At 44.6% G+C, this 16,901-nt stretch overlaps 2 protein-coding genes across 3 annotated transcripts in view; one reads left to right on the top strand and one right to left on the bottom strand.

The window, feature by feature from the left end:
- Positions 1-6,886: 6,886 nt before the first annotated feature.
- Positions 6,887-16,901, top strand: part of LOC147096676 (homeobox protein goosecoid-like) — a 55,502-nt gene continuing 45,487 nt past the window's right edge. The window contains exon 1 of the mRNA XM_085973247.1: positions 6,887-7,029. Within this exon, the coding sequence (XP_085829373.1) occupies positions 6,954-7,029 (76 nt within the window). The 5' untranslated portion in view covers positions 6,887-6,953. The remainder of the gene's footprint in view (positions 7,030-16,901) is intronic.
- Positions 7,613-16,901, bottom strand: part of LOC147096677 (cytochrome P450 2C19-like) — a 36,825-nt gene continuing 27,536 nt past the window's right edge. For both annotated transcript variants that reach the window (XM_085973244.1, XM_085973245.1), the window contains 3 exons: positions 12,120-12,307; positions 10,723-10,864; positions 7,613-8,012 (listed from right to left, as the gene is read on the bottom strand). In XM_085973244.1, coding sequence (XP_085829370.1) covers positions 7,831-8,012; positions 10,723-10,864; positions 12,120-12,307 — 512 coding nt within the window. In that variant the 3' untranslated portion in view covers positions 7,613-7,830. The remainder of the gene's footprint in view (positions 8,013-10,722; positions 10,865-12,119; positions 12,308-16,901) is intronic.

Below are 16,901 nucleotides of genomic sequence, written 5' to 3'. Positions count from 1 at the left end.
GTGCTAATTCGGTACAGACAGTACATCGAACGTGCAGCACAAAATTTGGGTACATTTTAAAAACAAATTTATAAAGATGGCTCAGACATTTCCCTGCGTCTGCTGAACAGGTGACTCAAGATGTAGGGCCACCACTTTGGTATACAGTATATGGATTCCCAGAATAGACACTGACAGACAGAGGGCCACGTCTGTGTCTCCGTTAATTCAGGAGCTGTTGGAAATTGCTGATGGGAAGAAGTCATACACAACCATTTACCACCTAACAGGGAATGGAAATGTGGAACGATTTAACCAGGCACCCTATGATCAGAGCTCAGCCCCCTCATTACACAAGTAAGTAGCTTCAAACGGCCACTTCATCTTGTATATAACTGTACCGTGCATGAATCAGTTGGATTTGCCTCATTTTATCTTGTGTTCAGGTGGGTCCCAAAGCTCTTTGTAGATGCTGCGTTTAGTCATTTATTATTGCGGGTGCATATATCAAAATCTACACGGAGAACTCTGGAGTTTTTTGAGTTGTCTAAATGGATTCTACCAATGAGCTTCAATGTCAGAGAGTGTAGTATGAGCAAGAGGTAAAAGTCGGTGCTTGAGTACTTCTTACTAATGACACGAAGGAGGGGTGTAGCAGACTGATGGGAATCAACTATTTATTCCCTATGGAAAGTGCTCAAAAATCCCAACATATAGAATAAGGGAAGTCTGAAGTAAAGGTCGGACATTGGCACCTTCTGACGTAAGCTAATTCTCTTGCTTTGACTGATGGAACGATTATCACAGTTGTGTCTCAAAAAGCAGAGCAACAAAACCAGTCAAGACCAGTATACAGAGTGAATACCTCAAACAGCTTTATTTTATAGCTGTTTAAACGAGTGTTAATTAACAAGGTTACAGCAAAATCATATAATGAAGTATGCTTGTGCCATTATACAATTCCAAAGCAGGTAATGATTTATTTATGTTTAAATTTGTGCTGTTCTATTGATTCATTTCATATACTCATCATGCATCACTGCAGCAGATTGCACTGGCTGTTGGCATCTGTTGTGACGCTAGCAAAAGAACAATTCTCAACAAGCTGTCTTCGCAGTATACATTTACAGCATAGATTTATTAGCTGGGGAGTTCTCCCAGTGTCCTAGCCAACATTTATCGCTCAACAATCACTGCTGAAACAGATTATATGATCTTGTGTCTTATCGCTGTTTGGGGGACCTTTCTGTGTGAAAATTGGCAACCACATTTGCCCACAAAACCACAGTGACTACACTTCAAATGTACTTTCATTGGCTGGGAGGAGCTTTGGGACATGCTGAGGAGTGAAAGGCATTATATAAGTACAAGTTCTTTCTGTATTAAAAATATAGCAGCTGGGTGTACTTGCTTGGGTTTTAAAAGTTTGTGGACTGCATCAAAAAAAGAACAAGAAGGGAAGGAACTGCCCAGTTCTAAGGTCCTGGAAAAGAGTGTGAGTGTAATGAGTCCATTTGGGCACAGTGAGGATGCAGGGAGAAGAAAGAGTGTGTAAAGTAGGCTGTACAATTGACCATGTGGATGAGTCCTGTGACTCAAGCAGGAAGTTAAATCACAACTATAGCCTAGACCTGATCCTGAGTACTGAAGATTAGGCTGCATTCAGAATGATTAAACGTAAGTAACAAGTGTCAATTTTGGCTCAGTAGTAACATTGTCACATCTGAGTTAGAAGGTTGTCAGTTCAAGCCCCACTCCAGAGATTGACATATAATCAGTGTAGTACTGAGGGCGTGCTGCACTGCTGGAGGTGCCATCTTTCGGGTAAGACTTAGCTTTGCATGCCCTCTTAGGTGAATGTAACAGCACTATTCAAAGAAAAGTGGGCCAATATCGATCCTGCAACCAACATCACCAAAAAACATTATCTCATTGCTGTATTTTGGGATCTTGCTGTGTGCAAAATTGGCAGCTGTGTTTCACCTCATAACAACAGTAACTACTTCAAAAGGTAGTTAATTGTCTGTGAAGTGCTTTGGGATGTCCGATGGTTATCAAAGGTGCTAGCTAGATGCAAGTTCTTTCTTTATACCGGTCTGGGTGTCTGGTTCTGTGATTTTTAAAGATGAGTTTTGACTAGAACAAAACAAATCATAAATCTGATTGATGTCTAGGTTGATTTTAGCAAGAACTGGCACAGAACTCGTAATCATTTGACACAACCGATATCTCACTCCTAATCGGTGAGATGTCAATTTCCTTGCGGTCAATAACAGGATTGAAGAAAAAGTTCTAGAACAGAGTGGTTAAAAAAAGGATGAGTTCCATTCAAACGAAGGACTCCCCCGGACAGGGAGGGGGAATGGTTTTGGTGGCTATGCAGTGAAGTCTGGCGTGAGCCGAAGACCATGGTTTCAATCTTACCCATGTTTAATTGGATGAAATTTCTGCTTATTCAGTACTGGATGCCGGACAGTAGCATAACAACAAAGGCAGTGGAGGGCTCAAGGGATGTGGCAGTGAGGTAGATCTAGGTGTCGTCAGATTACATGTGGAACCTGACCTGTTTTCAGATGAAGTTGCTGAGGGGCAGCATGTAGATGAGAAATAGAGCCTTGTGGGACTCCAGAGGTAATATTGCGGGAGCGGGAAGAGAAGCCTTTGTAGGAGATTCTTTGGCTATGACTGGATAGATAAGAATGGAACCAGGCGAGGGGCAGACCCACTCAGCTGGACAACAGAGGAGAGGAGTTGGGGATAGTGTGGTCAACTGTGTCAAAGGTTGCAGACAGATCGAGAAGGATGAGGAGGGATCGTACACCACAGTCACATAGAATGTCATTTGTGACTTTGATTAGGGCCGTTTAAGTGCTGTTGCAGGGGAACTTGGATCTGTCCTTTTACAAACCATAGGGCACTAATGTAAATTGTAGAGCTCCACTGAGATCAGCTCACTCAGACCAGGAATCACATCTGGGACCTCCCTGCATCATACTTTTGTATTGCACAAGACCTGCACTACTGGTGCTAGTTTTGCCCTCCGATGTGCTGGTCTGGTGCAACCAGTTGCAACTGGTAAGTAAACTTGCCTTGACTTGCTAAGGCCGGCAGCTGGGAAGGCCTTTATCTAGATCTTGTGCCCACTGGGAATGAGATTGAGACTGCACACACTCATTTCACGTAGATTAATTACAGCTTACAAACAGAGGAGCTTTCTTCTCAAAAGGCCAGGCTGGATTTGAAACTACGGATGAAAGGTTATTTTACTAAAGACGTCTTTAGATTTTGTTTCAGCGGAAGAAATTCAGTTGAAATTTTTTTTCACTTCATTGTGATCCTACACCTCATAACTCTTAGGGAAAAAAGCATTTCCATGGCTGAGTGGATAAGCATAGTCTGTGATACTGGGTCATACAGACCCAAAAAGGTCCAAAGTTCCATCTTTGGACTGTGTAGATCAGCTGATGAATTGTCATCATTTGACAGCTCTGTGAAGCTGTCAAACACTGACATTCTCTGTAGTTTGATGAGTTCTTGAATTCAAGACTCATTAAACCTCTTTATTTAGCAGAAATTAGATGGTTGCTGCATTGGAGAATGCAGCGGCTATCTGTCATCTCTGCCGCGGAGGTGCGAGACTCTCCGCATACCCACCAATTGAAGCCTGCAGGAAGAAACAAAGGTAAGTAAACTTTTACTAACACTTTCCACTTACCTCACATACTCACCTCTCCACACTTGCACCCATCACTTACCTTCACAGTGCACTTTTGCATCCCGCAGACCCACTGCTTGCCTGGTGGGGTCATAGAGTTATACAGCGCAGAAAGAGGCCCATCATGTCCGCGCCGGCCATCAAGCCCTGTCTATTCTAATCCCATTTTCCAGCACTTGTATACTATGGCGTTTCAAGTGCTCATCTAAATGCTCCTTGAATGTTGTGAGGGTTCCTGCCTCTACCACCCTTTCAGGCAGTGAGTTCCAGATTCCAACCACCCTCTGGGTGAAAAAGTTTTTCCACAAATCCCCTCTAAACCTCCTGCCCCTTACCTTGAAACTATGCCTCCTGGTTATTGACCTCTCTACTAAGGGGAAAAGTTCCTTTCTATCTACCCTATCTATGCCCCTCATAATTCTGTACACCTCAATCAGGTCCCCCCTCAGCCTTCTCTGCTCCAAGGAAAACAACCCCAGCCTGTCCAGTCTCTCTTCATAGCTGAAGCGCTCCAGCCCAGGTAACATTCTGGTGAATCTCCTCTGCACCCTCTCCAATGCAATCATATCCTTCCTATAGTGTGGCGACCAGAACTGCACACAGTATTCCAGCTGTGGCCTAACTAGCGTTTTGTACAGCTCCATCATAAGCTCCCTGCTCTTATATTCTATGCCTCAGCTAATGAAGGCATGTATCCCATATGCCTTTTTAACCACCTTATCTACCTGTCCTGCTGCCTTCAGGGATCTATGTACATGCACACCAAGGTCCCTCTGATCCTCTGTCCTTCCTAGGGTCCTACCATTCATTGTGTATTCCCTTGCCTTGTTTGTCCTTTCAAAATGCATCACCTCACACTTTTCAGGGTTAAATTCCATTTGCCACTGTTGTGCCCATCTGACCAACCCGTCTATATCGTCCTGTAGCCTGAGGCTTCCCTCCTCACTATTTACCACTCCACCAATTTTCGTGTCATCTGCAAACTTACTGATCATACCTCCTACATTCATATCTAAATCATTAATGTACACTACAAACAGCAAAGGACCCAGCACCGATCCCTGCGGTACACCACTGGACACAGGCTTCCAGTCACAAAAACAACCTTTGACCATCACCCTCTGCCTCCTGCCACTAAGCCAATTTTGGATCCAATGTGCCAAATTGCCCTGGATCCCATGGGCACTTACTTTCTTGACCAGTCTCCCATGCGGGACTTTGTCAAAAGCCTTACTGAAGTCCATGTAGACTACATCAACTGCACTACCCTCATCCACGCACCTAGTCACCCCCTCTCAAAATTCAATCAAATTGGTTAGACATGATCTCCCCCTGACAAAGCCATGCTGACTATCCTTGATTAATCCTTGCCTCTCAATTGGAGACTAATCCTGTCCCTCAGAATTTTTTCCAATAATTTCCCTACCACTGATGGCCTGGAATTCCCTGGTTTATCCCTACTACCCTTCTTGAATAATGGTACTACATTAGCTGTTCTCCAGTCCTCTGGCACCTCCCTTGTGATGATTGACCTCCAACCACCACAACCATCTTCCTTTGAACTAGGTATGACTCAAGCTAGTGGAGAGTTTTCCCCTTGATTCCCATTGACTTAAGTTTAACTAGGGCTCCTTGATGCCACACTTGGTCAAATGCTGCCTTGATGTCAAGGGCAGTCATTCTCACCTCACCTCTGGAATTCAGCTCTTTTGTCCATTTTTGGACCAAAGCTGTAATGAGGTCTGGAGCCGAGTGGTCCTGGTGGAACCCAAACTGGGCATCAGTGAGCAAGTTATTAGTGAGTAAGTGCTGCTTGATAGCACTGTTGACAACACCTTCCATCACTTTGCTGATGATTGAGAGTAGACTGATGGGGTAGTAATTGACCAGATTGGATTTGTCCTGCTTTTTGTGGACAGGACATACCTGGGCAGTTTTCCCTTTATCAGATAGATAGATGCCAGTGTTATAGCTGCACTGGAACAGCTTGGCTAGAGGCACGGCTAGTTCTGGAGCACAAGTCTTCAGCACGACAGCCGGGATGTTGTCGGGGCCCACAGCCTTTGCTGTATCCAGTGCGCTCAGCCGTTTCTTGATATCACGTGGAGTGAATCAAATTGGCTGAAGATTGGCTTCTGTGGTGGTGGGGACCTCAGGAGGAGGCTGATAACGATCATCCACTTGGCACTTCTGGCACTTTAGTCTCGCCATTCACTGCAACGCACTAAGCCACTTCCAAAGGTGCACACAAATCTGTCCAAGAACAGAAAGTGTTGAAAATAAAGGTTTCAATGTTTGACACCACATTAACAGAAACTTTATATGGACATTGCATAAAACACCCAAGTGCCTACCCTTCTGTGTTGTTCAATAAAGCGATTTGAATTGAATTGAATTGAATTGAGTGTGAGGAGTGACTAGTGAGATGGGATGTGCTAATATAGATAGGGATGTGTGGAGGTGCAAGGTAAGTTGGTGTGAGTAAGGATGTGCAGAAGTAAGGTAGAGAAGGCAGAGTGATGGGGATGTGATGAGAGGCACAGCAGGATGAGGTTGAGTATTGCTTTGTACTAATGTTTTGTGATCAACTGAGATCATTGCAACGTTTGCAGCACTGCACCCAGGTCCCCCTGACCACATCCCTGCTTGTGCCCTCCTCTGCAATGTGCAACCAGGCTGTGTTGATCTCCTGGGGATGTCTCTTCTGCCCATGGGAAGGGAAGAGGACCTCCTTGAGTGCTGTGACTCTCTATAAGCATATGGAGGGAGTCATGGGAGAGCCTGGGTGCAGCCCAGCACCTCTGCGCAGTGTTCGCAGCACCTCAATGCTGTAGAATACTGACAGCACAAATGTTAAAATTAATTTAGACATGGTCCCTTTAAGGAAACCGGCTGATGATGCGTCCTCAAAAGGCGTCACCAGACCCGCTTCCTCTAATTGGCCGGCAAACGTGCTGGGCAAGCTTAACAAGCAGACAGCAGTGGGGTTGGGACCTGCCACCAATGTCGCCCGCCACGGACCCGCCGAGGTTAGTAAAATCGCGGCTATAGACTTGGGTGTGAACTGAGTCAGGTTTATAAGATGATGAAGGGAATAGATTGTGTTCCAGTTGACAGTTTGTTCCAATTAAACAGTTAAGGGAGGGCCAGGGTCACAATTTTAAGTTCTGTAAGGCCAGATCTAGGTTAGATGTCAAGAGGTGGATCTTTTCCCAGAGAATAGTGGGCCTCTGGAACTGATTGCAGTCTCGTGCGGTGGATGCCGATTCGCTTAATTCCGTCAAGCGAGAGCTGGACCTGTTTCTGGTTGGATCGGACATCAGTTCTTACAAAAGGTAGGTCCTTCAGGGGAACTTGGGCCGGAACTGTTGTCAGCATCGAGCCCATGCCATAACTGCCCTGGCAGCACTTGATGCTATTTATGGGTGACCAAAAGAAAAGCCTGACCCTCATTTTGAGTACAAAATTCATTTAAAAAGACAAAGAATATTCTAACTCCAGTGCTAATTCAGCACAGACAGAGGATCGAATGTGCAGCACAAAATTTAGGGACCTTTTGAGAATCACTTTACAAAGCTGGCTCAGATATTTCCCTGTGAACTGCTGAACAGGTGACTCAGAAGATGCAGGACCACTTCTATGGTGGGGAGTCAGTGTAAGTCGGTGAGAATTAGACTGATGGGTCAGCAGGACGTAAGTGCGGGAGAGGATTTGGGTGGTGGAGTTTTGGACTAGTTGGCGTCTATGGAAAGTGGAGCAGGAGATGCTAGTGAGGAGGGTATTAGAGAAATTAAATCTGATGGTGAAAAAGTGTGGATTAAGATTTCAGCGGTGCTGGGAGCAAAATTCAGAAGAGTGAAGCAAATTGAAGGGAAATCTAATAAAACAGTAACGAAACAGTGAAGGCAAGTACACGGATTCCGCAAACACTTTTATTATACAGGCTGTTTAAAAACAATATTCACTGATACAAGGTACTGATCCTTGGGTATTGAGGTTTAGGCTGCATTTAGAATGAGTAAATTTGAAATATACAGGTCCTGTGATTTTAAAGATAGGTTTAGAAATCTTAGATAAAGGAACAAAACAAGTTCTAACATCACCTGCTAAAATTCACGATTGATGTCCTAGTTGATTTAGCGAGAAATAGCACAGAACTTGTACACTCGGGGTATAACCAGGATCCCACTCGAAGCTGCTGTCGTGTCAATATCCTTGCGGTCAATAACAGGGTTGAAGACAAAGTTCTGGAGCAGAGTGGTCAAAAAAAGGAAGAGTTCCATCCGAGCCAAGGACTCTCCCAGACACATTCTCTTCCCTGCAAGAACACACAGATGTTATTGAGCAAAAAGCTCAAAAGTCTGTCTGAAGCATTCAACTGTTGATTGCTTAAAAGTACGTTTCATTAATAAACAGTGTGCTGGATCTGATTCTGTGACTTCTCTGTGGTAAGCCACTCCTCCTCCCTCTCTCCTGTGACCACTTTGATTTTTTGATTTGCATGTACTGTCCTCATCAATTATGACACCCATGGTTATTACTGCCCACCATTTATACCAACCAATTAGTTGTAGCCATTCCCATAGATGTCAAATACAAAGCATCGCTTATACTGATTTATAGGCTTTGATAATTTCAAGCAAAATGAGCTCTTCAATCAGGTATTTGCACTTGTTAAGGTGCAAATTCCTTGGCAACTTACATTTGAAACAGCCCGTAATTATTGGCCACAAGGTAAGCAAGATTTGGATTAGAGGGATTTCTTTCATAAAATAATATTTTGAGATACAGTCTATGAGTAATTTGAGACATGATATATGGTAAGTGTAGCATGCTTGGGAGGAACATATGTCTATGGACCTATGGTTCCCAAAGTTTCCACCACTGGGGTTTTCCTCACCTCATGTCTGGGTCTGTTGTAGACTAGTTAAGAGAGATTGATTGCTATGATTAGCCAACAGCTCCATTATTATTGTATCATGCAACCACCAGAATGATAGAAGGCAAACTAGATGGGCCTTGGTCTTTTTATGTCTAGCAATGACTATGTTCCTAAATTAATTTCTGCTTGGTGGTGCCTTCGAGCAAATCCCCAGAATACTTATCCAGGCCACATTTTACTGTTTAACCCGAGTGCTTTCTCAACAAAATCCCCTCCACACCCTGCTATACCACAGAACCCATTGTGCTTTTTGAGGAGTTGATCATGTTATTCCAGACTTGTTCTTATTACCTCCAGTCATGTTCCCACCCAGACATTTGTTTGAGTATATGGGATGCTGAAGGCAGTCCTTTGTAGGATTGATTTTTGCTGGTTAAAGTTCAAGTACTGGAGTTTGGGAGTGGACTGGATAAAGTAATAGGTTAGAGCACTGATCTTTTATCTCTGCATCTAGATGAGTACCCAAACCAGACTGATGGAATGACAGACTCTCTGTTGCCTAAAACAATCCTGAGTGAGTTTGGGCAGTGTAGCTAAGTTGTTGGTAGGCATAAGGTCATAGCATAATGAAGTAGATGGTGTTCTTTGATCCAAGCTGAGATTGGTCAATTGATTTGAATTGCGAATGGGTACAACATTAATAGTATAAGTTTCTATCATCTGAAGAAGCTATTTGTGTGTCCCTTAGAAATACTTGGTTTAGACCTTCGCTAACAGTTCTGTGCATCTGTAAACTTACAAATTGAGTAAAACTTCACAGACACAAATGTGTTCTTGCTGAACGGGTGTGGGTTCTGTCAAGATCCAGACTTGATAAATGTATATTTATTTAGATATCTGCTTGGGGGAGACATTTCAATACGCTATTACAGTGAGCGAGGCTACTATCCAGGAATTTGTTGTTGAAAACTAAAAGACTATTTTGACAGAATTACAAAGAATAATTGGCAATTACGGACTTTTCTCAATGTATGTATATTTACAGATTGTACTGGTAGTAGTTACCAGACATTTGTGCTTTATTTCTCTATTTAATTGTAAAGTTGTTAGCTGTTGCAGCTTTAAACCTGAGCTCAGTTTGATATCTATCACAGAATCACAGAAACCCCACAGTGCAGATAGAGGCCATTTCGGCCCATCGAGCCTGCACCGCCACATATCCCACCCGATCCCTGTAACCCCCCGTATTTAATCCCCCTAACACTAAGGGTCAATTTATCATAGCCAATCAACCTAACCTGCACATCTTTGGACTGTGGGAGGAAACCGTCATCCTGAAGAGAGTTGTATTATATCAGCTGTAGTTCAGTGGGTAGTGATCTCTCCTCGAAGTCATAAGGTTGCTGGTTCACAGGCTCACTCCAGAGACTTGAGCACGTAATCTAGGCTGAAACTCCTGTGCAGTACTGAGGTAATCCTGCACTGTCGGAGGTGCCATCTTTCGGATGAGACGTTAAATCTAGGCAAAGATCTCATGGCACTGTTTCGAAGAAGAGCAGGGAAGTTTACCCTGGTGTCTTGGCCAATATTGATCCCTCAATGAACATCACTAAAACAGATTATCTGGCCATTTTCACATTGCTGTTTGTGGGAGCTTGCTGTGCACTAATTGGCTGCCATTTTTCTTCATTACAACAGTGACTACACTTCAAAAGTACTTAATTGGCTGTAGTCGCTTTGGGGTGCCCCAAGGTCATGAAAGGTGCTATATAAATGCCAGTCTTTCTTTCTAGTGCAAGATTTTATTTAATGTGGTAACCAGCTGGGTACAAGTGGAGTATTTGTCGATCCTCAGGTCACACAACTCTGCAAAGGCAGATTCATGAAAAGATGCAGCTTGCAAATTGAAGGGGGTCAGGTCCACTTATGGGAATGGTTACTGAAATGTTACAAGAGAAAATTATTCTCCAAAAATTTGGGAATGTAACCGAGATTCCCGCTTAGTCTGGATTGGAAATGGAAATATCATAATGGTGTAATGGGGTTGTGAGGGGTAAGAGTAGAGAGAAGTTTATTCTGCATCCGGCCATGCTCTGTGTGATCTGGTAGAAAAAGAGAAAAAGTAACAGAAGGGAGGAGTCTGTACCTGCGGAGAATGCCATGAAACTTTCACTCTTTTTAAAGCGTCCGTTTTTATCAAGGAAATGGTTTGGGTTAAATGATTCTGGAGTCTCCCACTGGTTGACGTCTTTCAGAACAGAGGAAAGCACGGGAACCACAAATGTGCCCTAAAAACAGAATTATCACAAGTTCAGACAAGGAAACAATCAAATCAATCAAAATCAAATCAACTTTTATTGTCATTGTTAGTGCACAAGTGCAGTACAACGAAATGTAGGCTTGCGGCTCCCGAGAGTGTACAATTTGGATTAGCAGAATTTACATCAATAACACACAAACTGGAGTGCATTACAACAGAGTAACATAATGAGAGAGTCAGATGACATTATAAATCCTGAGAGAGATGTCCCTTGATGATTTAGTGCACTGTCTGGTCCATAGAGCTCAGAAGGTCCCTTTGATTCCTGATCTGGACTAGGTTACCTGATCTTAGTTGGAATAGTAATGGAGAAGCTACACTGGAGCTCAGGACTGCAGGCTAATGAAGGGAAAGAAACATTAGCCAAAATTCCCATTCCAGATCACTATCTAGTAAAATCAGCTGTAGAGTGAACTTGTGGATGTTGGACCAGGTCAGCCTTAGTTGTAATGCCACTCACAGTGAAATAACTTGCATCGTTCACACATGAAGAATGCCCACTCTGGTGAGGTACTCAACAAGAGACAGCATCTGCAGAAGGCAGGTGAGGAAATTAGATAGGAATCATTAAAAATACCTTGAGTATGTCACCTAAAACCCAGGATATTATCAGGTTATATGTGAAACCTGTCTGACTATGTTGCTCGTTATTCACTTTCTTTATTGAAATAATTCATGACAAGCACCTTACTTTTTGTACCCTGGTGGACTCCATGGTGTAGAACACTGGGAGTTCCAACACCCTTCCAGATTCTTGCTACTTTATGCAAAATCTGTTGGAACAGTTAGACACATTTGTTTGACTCAGTTGGTCGCACCTCTAGGTCAGAAGGTGTTGATTCAAGCTCTATACCAGAGACGTTTTTAGCTCAAGTCTTGACTGACATCCTAATGTGCTAGTGTGGATGAGAATTTAAACCAGTCAAATATCTCTATTCCTTTGGTTTAGGTAAACATTAAAGATCCTGTGGTTCTATTCAAACGGGAGCAGGGACTTCTCCTGGTGTCCTGGTCAATATTCCTCTGTCAACATCAAACACCAAAAGCAGAGGAACAATCATTCACTTCATTGTGTGTTTTATGGGGCAATGCTGGTGCAGAATGACTGCCACATTTGCCTCAGTAACAGTAGTCACGCAATTTCAAAAGTAATTTATGTGATGGTTTGACATCATAAGGTGCTATACAAATACAGCTGCCATTATAATGGGTTTGATTCTGACCTTAGGAATCAGATATCCTCTGAATTCTATATCGCTTGTCGCCATGTGTGGGAGATTCATGGGAACAATGTCGATGCATCGCTGAAGCTCGTGTATGACAGCATCTGTGTACGGCATTTTTGCTCGATCTTCAATAGCAGGCCTTCGACAGGTTCCAATCACCTCATCAATCTCTCTCTGAATTTGCACTGGGGGATAAAATAAGCTATTTAAATATTTCTTTTAATCTATATATTTTACAAAGATTTGCCAACTTGTATCTTACGTCACACGTCTCACACTGATCTACGTTACATCATCTGACTCCCCAGTTCATACGACGGTCTTATCCAATCATAAGACCAGTGGGGTGTGAGATCGTTTTTGAGCTGATGGCTTTTCTTTCATATAGAAACCCTGGGACAGGCCAATGCCCATAGTTCAAGCTTAGGTACACCAAGGAGTATTTTTTTAATTCATTCTCGGGATGTGGGCGTCGCTGGCAAGGCCAGCATTTATTGCCCATCCCTAATTGCCCTTGAGATGGTGGAGGTGAGCTGCCTTCTTGAACCACTGCAGTCTGTGTGGTGAAGGTACCCCCACAGTGTTGTTAGGTAGGGTCTTCCAGGATTTTGACCCAGCGACGATGAAGGAACGGCGATATATGTTCAAGTCAGGATGGTGTGTGACTTGGAGGGGAACTTAGAGGTGGTGGTGTTCCCATGCACCTGCTGCCCTTGTCCTTCCAGGTGGAAGTGATCGTGGGTTTGGGAGGTGCTGCCGAAGAAGCCTTGACGAGTTGCTGCAGTGCATCCTATAGATGCAAGTTAGAAGGAATGAGAAAGAAAAGTTCCGAGCGGCAGTGACCATAGTATTGATAAATAGAGACGGCACAACAGATTGTGATGGGGAGAGGAGGTTGAAAGCTAAAGGTGAGAGAGACACGAACGGTCAGATGACGATTTTTTTCTTGGATACTGTCCAGGTGTGTGAAAGTGCAGCTAGAAGAGTCTCTGCAGATACAAGAGCAGGATTCTAATTGCACTTGAACTTTAGAAGTTAAGAGTTTCTGGGATACAAATGAATTTATTTACCGCTACTCCGTAGTGCTATAAAATAGCGCTAAAATGGTGGCCACCGCTCTTTCACCAGCTGATGGCGGGTTCCGTGGCGGCCGCCATATTCCTCTCCCGCTTTGCGCTGCCGGTAACTGGTAGTGCCCTGAAAGAAAAAATGGCGGTGTGGTGACGTCAATCAGCGTGCAATACTGACTGAACGTCACCAACGTGAACTTTGACCCTAGCACTGAATTCATTGCTGGGTCTTAACCCAGCGTGTAAGCAGGCTGACAGTGGCAATGTCTGCACCTCTTAAAGGAACACACACATCGTTCAGGTAAGTTTGGATTTAAGGTTTTGGACTGGGTGGCTTGCCGCAATAGATGTGAATGTTTTTTTAAGTGTGTAGGGAGTGCTGTTGGATGCTTGGACGGGCTCGGATAGTAAATGAAGGCCTTTCAGAAGACAGAACATGCCGCAAATACTCAGCCAGTCACGCAACATTCGTGGAGAGAAAAACAGAGTTCACATCTCAGGTCGAGCTGCTGCCTGACCAGCTGAGTATTTCCAGCATTTTATGCTGTCATTTCACATTTACAACATCCACTTGCAGAGGGAAGCGGAAGGCACAGAAGAGGAGGAAGCAGAAGGAAGGATGCATCCCAGACAGCCCCTTTGTGGCCGGGTTATCAGGATGGAATCATCCGCCTGTAGTCCCAGTGACCACAATCCCAATTCCCCTTTCAACATTTGTCCCACACCTTACCTTCCATCTGTTACTGACCATGACAGCATCTTAGAGTCATAGAGTTTTAGAGTCATAGAGTTTTACAGCACAGAAAGAGGCCCTTCGGCCCATCGTGTCTGCGCCGCCCATCCATCCCTGTCCAGTCTAATCCCATTTTCCAGCATTTGGTCCATAGCCTTGTATGCAATGGCATTTCAAGTGCTCATCCAAATGCTTCTTGAATGTTGTGAGGGTTCCTGCCTCTACCACCCTTTTAGGCATTGAGTTCCAGACTCCAACCACCCTCTGGGTGAAAAAGTTCCTCCTCAAATCCCCTCTAAATCTCCTGCCCCTTACCCTGAATCTATGCCCCCTTGTTATTGACCCCCCTACTAAGGGGAAAAGTTCCTCTTTGTCTACCCTATCTATGCCCCTCATCATTTTGTACACCTCAATCAGGTCCCCCCTCAGCCTTCTTTGCTCCAAGGAAAACAACCCCAGCCTGTTTAGTCTTTCTTCATAGCTGAGCCGCTCCATCCCAGGTAACATCCTGGTGAATCTTCTCTGCACCCTCTCCAAAGCAATCACATCCTTCCTATAGTGAGGCGACCAGAACTGCACACAGTACTCCAGCTGTGGCCTCACCAGCGTTTTGTACAGCTCCATCATAACCTCCCTGCTCTTATATTCTATGCCTCGGCTAATGAAGGCAAGTATCCCATATGCCTTTTTAACCACCTTATCTACCTGTTCCGCTGCCTTCAGGGATCTATGTACATGTACACCAAGGTCCCTCTGACCCTCTGATGCTGAAATAAAAGCCACCAGAAACTAAACTTTCCAATCCACCTATATATGTATAGCCATCAAATTTGACAAGAAATCAACTCATCACCCATATGCATTCCCTTAGTGACTGTCTTGTGTGTGCCTTTGCCTACCCTACTGATGTCATGCGGTGCTACTCCAGTGGCTGTAGCATGGCTAATGGAAAGCTGCTGACTTTCAGTGGTGGCTGGGAGTGTCGAATCACTCTTCTGTTCTTGTTCTTCTTCACTCTCCTCTCCCTCTCCTTGGTCACCTACTGGCTGAGTAGGCTGTATTTCTTGGGTGTGTGAAGTGAAGAAGGCAAAAGGGTGGTTTTGTGGTGACGAGAGGGCGGGAAGGAAAGAGGTGCATGCCAGAAGAAGGATAACGTATGAGGATACCAGCATCTTGTATCCTTTCAGCCCCGTCGCTGGCCAAGGGCTGAGCCATGCCCCGCCAAGAATGGCCTGCACTGTCTCCTCCAAGGGAGTGGGGTGAGGCTAAGGATGGGAGATGTGCCTCATGATTGGTGCAGATTGTTGGTATGTGAGTGATTGGAGGTCGTGCATTGAGCAATGTGACTCTAGTGGTGTAGTTGGTAGGAGATGGCTTTTGAAGATGCATTCACTGATCTTGACCACTGGTTTGAGTTCTTGAAGCTTCTTTGGGCACTGGAGCCAGATGGCGGGGGTGACTCTGCTGACACTCCCACAATCTTCTTTCTGGAGGGCCTCCTGGTCCTTGTGGGTAGAGGGTCTGTCTTGCAGTGTTAACTCCCTGCACAAAGTTGGAGTGCTATGTGCAAGATGCTGGGTGCCTCCTTCCCTGGCTTGCTGAGCCATTTGTGTTAGTGCAGAGGCAGTTTTCCCATTTTTTGAGGTTAGGAAGGTAATTCAGCTTTAAGAGCTGAATATTCACATTTGGGACTTCTTTTTGGTGTTAAATATATTTTTAAAGGCAGTAAGAGTTGAAAACTGCTTTGTTTCACTTCATTTTATTTTGTATTGCTTCAGTCTGCGTGGCCCCTTTCATTCCCAGACCTCTTCATTACCCGCAATTCCTTGCGAGCTCCACAGCCTCGATTCCAGAGGCTGTGCGTGGCTCAAACGCCGCTCCTGCACAGGAACTTCGTCTCGGATGCCTCCAGCAACGCCACCAGGATGCGTTGCACGGCAGGTAAGCGCCGGAAAATGGCCGATGCCACGACGGGCCAAGGTTCATGGCCACCCACAAAAAGATCGCAGGTAGCGCTGGTATTTTGCTGCTGCCTGCTGATTTACATGAGCTGAACTCAGAATCTCTTGTGCAACGCACTCTTTTTGCCGGGAACCTCAGCAGGAGGCTAAAGGTCGCATCTGAAGGATTGATGCGTCTTTCTCGGGCAATGTGCTGTTTCGGATCATTTGGTGATGACTCCTGTGTTTTGCTGGGCCAGGAGGTATCGATTCCACTGATGGCCCTTGTAGGGTTAGAGCTCTGTCCGTTTGGCACATTAGAAGTCATTTGTTTGTCCACGGCTCCCTTCTTACTTTTGCGGACATGTGGCTGGGTCTTCTGCAGGGTCCACAGATGTTTCACCCAGGTGTTTCAGATGTATGGAGGTTTGTGCTCCACCATGGTGGTGGAGGGGGATGGGGATGCACTGCCTTGCAGTGAGAGTGCACAGGCTCAGATCTGGAGGGGCTGTGACTAGAAAAACCACAGAAAGACTGGCATAGATGTCCTTAAACCATTGCATTAGAAATGAATTGAAATAGCTTGAAACAAAAGGGGAACATGAACCTCTTGGTCAGGGGTTTACTGGTGTAAATGGTGCAGAAGAGAGTTCAATAAAATGTTTAACAACAGACTTGTGAAGAACTCTTGATGAGAATATGGTGTTAAGCCTTTTAAAAATAAACTTCCAAACTTTGCATATTATTTTATCAGTTCCAGAACTAGAAAACCCAATGTTTAAAGTTTAAGGAAATGCTGCTCATCGGAAGCAGTTTTCACTCCAATTACATAGTCTGAGCTCTCCATAGATACCAGCTATCTCAGCAGCTGTTTACTGTACAGGTTATAGCTCACCGCCACTTTCTCCCGCCTCTACGCGCTGTCAATGGCTGCACGCACGGGCGTGCTTTGGAGACGGCGCTAAGACGAGCGGCGAGCTCCATAATGGATGAGCGTGCGTCAATTCGGCGTTGCGTGCTGATTGACGTCATGCTA

The sequence above is a fragment of the Somniosus microcephalus genome, chromosome 34 (assembly GCF_052327205.1).
Source record: "Somniosus microcephalus isolate GS21.2 chromosome 34, FLI_Smic_1.0, whole genome shotgun sequence".
NCBI classification, from domain to species: Eukaryota; Metazoa; Chordata; class Chondrichthyes; order Squaliformes; family Somniosidae; genus Somniosus; species Somniosus microcephalus.
The sequence above is the reverse complement of the archived record's forward strand: the minus strand, read 5'-3'. Positions and strand labels throughout refer to the sequence as shown.